This window comes from Perna viridis, chromosome 1, assembly GCF_037379345.1.
Source record: "Perna viridis isolate PV_CMFRI_1.1 ecotype Kerala chromosome 1, ASM3737934v1, whole genome shotgun sequence".
In the NCBI taxonomy this organism is placed as follows: domain Eukaryota; kingdom Metazoa; phylum Mollusca; class Bivalvia; order Mytilida; family Mytilidae; genus Perna; species Perna viridis.
In genome coordinates this window covers 45336729-45339991 of record NC_142445.1, presented here as the reverse complement: position 1 = coordinate 45339991, position 3263 = coordinate 45336729, and the positions used below count along the sequence as shown (strand labels likewise).

At 33.7% G+C, this 3263-nt stretch overlaps 1 protein-coding gene across 1 annotated transcript; it reads right to left on the bottom strand.

Annotated features, from left to right (window-relative positions):
* Positions 1-432: 432 nt before the first annotated feature.
* Positions 433-2369, bottom strand: LOC148628964 (actin, cytoplasmic-like). Its single transcript, XM_088541565.1, has 2 exons — positions 2195-2369; positions 433-1562 (listed from the first exon to the last, which is right to left on the bottom strand). The coding sequence occupies exons 1-2, from the start codon at positions 2315-2317 to the stop codon at positions 558-560; spliced, it is 1128 nt and encodes a 375-aa protein (XP_088397691.1). The 5' UTR covers positions 2318-2369; the 3' UTR covers positions 433-557.
* Between the last annotated feature and the right edge of the window lie 894 nt (positions 2370-3263).

Below are 3263 nucleotides of genomic sequence, written 5' to 3'. Positions count from 1 at the left end.
GAGAAGATCTACTTATACATATACCTGCGGATTGTTTTTTTTCTTTTCTTTGTTTTTTTTATCCGACTCGGCATGTCAGACTTGTACAAAGCATACATGATCTTTTTTCTATTAACAAGAGTGTTCATATCTAGATATTATTTTTTTACCACAGATTATTAAATTACAATGAATCTTATTTAGGACTGATATTTTCCAATGCCGTTCTTTGTAAATTTGTCTTTGAAGGCACAAAACCTGCATTTCAATTGAAAATTATAGCATGGGCATTTGGATTTGAAATTTTCCTTTGGAATATAACAAATTTGCTATTTTCTGATAGAAGTAGTAGAAAAAAAAACATTAATTTTATTTATCAGTTTACAAATAACAATGCATGTGAATAAAAGTGATGAAAACCACGTCCCCCTTGAAAACTGAAAACAAAGAACATAGTTTTTCAATTATTTTATTAAAAAATATATAAAATGATCTACTAAAATTGCACATGTCCCTGAAAAATCAATGGAATAATATCACAGATCTATTTTACAAAGTTTCATCGCTAGATCATTAGTTTAGAAACACTTCCTGTGTACAATTGATGGTCCGGACTCGTCGTATTCTTGTTGGCTGATCCACATCTGTTGGAAAGTTGAAAGTGAGGCCAAGATGGAACCACCAATCCAGACTGAGTACTTTCTTTCTGGTGGAGCAATGACTTTAATTTTCATCGTGCTGGGTGCAAGGGATGTAATTTCCTTCTGCATTCTATCGGCAATGCCTGGATACATAGTAGTACCACCAGAAAGGACGGTATTAGAATACAAGTCTTTACGAATATCAACATCACATTTCATGATGCTGTTGTATGTTGTTTCGTGAATACCTACAGTTTCCATACCAAGGAATGATGGCTGAAATAATGCCTCTGGGCAACGGAATCTTTCGTTACCAATGGTGATAACTTGACCGTCAGGAAGTTCGTAACTCTTCTCCAATGAAGACGAAGAAGCGGCAGTAGCCATTTCTTGTTCGAAGTCTAAAGCTACGTAACATAATTTTTCTTTAATGTCTCTGACAATTTCTCTCTCGGCTGTGGTAGTGAATGAATAACCACGCTCGGTGAGGATTTTCATAAGATAGTCTGTAAGGTCACGACCGGCGAGATCGATTCTTTGGATGGCGTGAGGAAGTGCGTAACCCTCGTATATGGGGACGGTATGTGAAACTCCATCACCAGAGTCCAACACAATACCGGTTGTACGACCAGAAGCGTACAGAGACAGTACGGCCTGGATAGCAACATACATAGCTGGTGAATTGAAGGTTTCAAACATGATCTGTGTCATCTTTTCTCTGTTGGCTTTTGGGTTAAGTGGGGCTTCTGTTAGTAAAACGGGGTGTTCTTCTGGTGCAACACGAAGTTCGTTGTAGAAAGTGTGGTGCCAGATCTTTTCCATATCGTCCCAGTTAGTGACGATTCCGTGTTCAATGGGATATTTGAGTGTGAGGATACCTCTCTTGCTCTGGGCTTCATCTCCAACGTAGCTGTCCTTCTGACCCATACCAACCATCACACCCTGAAAACATAGAAAAATTATTACATGAATGTTACTTACATACTCATAATAGAGTATGCTGATATCAACATTAAGATTCGATGAAAATATATCTAACAATAATGTTAACGAGCACAAGTTAGGACATAAATAAAATATTGACATAAACCTTTGGTTTATTACATTATCGTAAGACATTTATCGATTGATGTGGTTACGCCCATGAAATTGCTTAAATCAGATACAAAGTCTACAGAAATAATAGTAACACAAAATTTGTCTTCGGCATAGCATGAACCCTGTAATGTATTTACATGTGATTCTTAGAGCTACTCGAGATTTTATTTAAATGATTTTGAAAGGAAAACCAAAATATATTTGTTAAACATATGTACATGCTCATAATATTTTCTAAAAAAAAATATTCAAAACAGGAACCAAATAGGGTCTGTAGTTGATAAATCGAAAAACTTGACGAGTCCTGCGTTGAGTATAGTTCGACTAGACATTTTTGAAAACATGATAGTAATTACGATCGTTAAAGGTAAGAACATTACGAAAAAAAATACTGGAAAAAATGTGAACAAAAAAAAAAAAGAAGTCAGCAGTATTGGAAATTTGAACATATGGTTGTCAAGCAAGAAAACATTTACTTGATGCCTGGGTCTTCCGACGATGGAAGGGAAAACAGCTCTTGGAGCATCATCTCCAGCAAATCCTGCTTTACACATTCCAGATCCATTGTCTACTACCAAAGCGGATACATCGTCACACATTTTTCTACTGTTTTAAGTCGAGTGAACTTTGCTTCGTTTTAAAATAAAGTGACATCCACTAAACATACCGAGCTATTTATTGCATTTCAATGTTTACAATTTTTGTGATGGGCGGAGTTTATCTAAAAATATGATCGATAAGCAGGTACGGCCTTACCATATATGGATTAATTATATGTATACCTGTCACCATATTTGGTAAACATTATAAACTATGAACACTTTTGGTTGAATCAAACTTCAAACTCGTCACACAGATTTAATTAAGTGCTATGTTTAGTTTTAATCCTTAATGAATAATTAAAATAGTATTAATATCAGAGTTGCAATATGAACCATGTACACCATTTTATCTTTCTTTCGACTATTGACTCTACAACAGTCAATATACAAATTATCTATGTGTATACTGATCCTTCTCTTTTTTAGATATAGTTCAAATATTTCTTCGTCTTATACATAATGTAGTTTTTTCTTTTTTCTCTCGTCCTTATCTTCTATCTTCTTCCCTTTTTACGCTTAGTTTATTCTCGACAAGTAGTGTTAGAAACAAGACTTGAATAACTTATTGCTGAAATAATCTTAATCACTTTAATATGTTATGGAATATAACAAATTTGCTATTTTCTGATAGAAGTAGTAGAAAAAAAACATTAATTTTATTTATTAGTTTACAAATAACAATTGCGTGTGAAAAAAAGTGATGAAAACTACGTCCCCCTTAAAAATTGAAAACAAAAAACTTGGTTTTCAATTATTTTATTAAGAAATATATAAAATGATCTACTAAAATTGCACATGTCCCTGAAAAATCAATGGAATAATATTACAGATCTCTTTAACAAAATTTCATCGCTAGATCATTAGTTTAGAAACACTTTCTGTGTACAATTGTAGTACTACCAGAAAGGACGGTATTAGAATACAAGTCTTTACGAATATCAAC

Coding starts and splice junctions, on each gene's coding strand:
- LOC148628964 (XM_088541565.1), bottom strand. CDS start 2,317: ATGTGTGACGATGTATCCGCTTTGGTAGTAGACAATGGATCTGGAATG. Junction 1,563..2,194: donor TCGGAAGACCCAGGCATCAA/GTAAATGTTTTC, acceptor CTATGTTTTCAG/GGTGTGATGGTTGGTATGGG.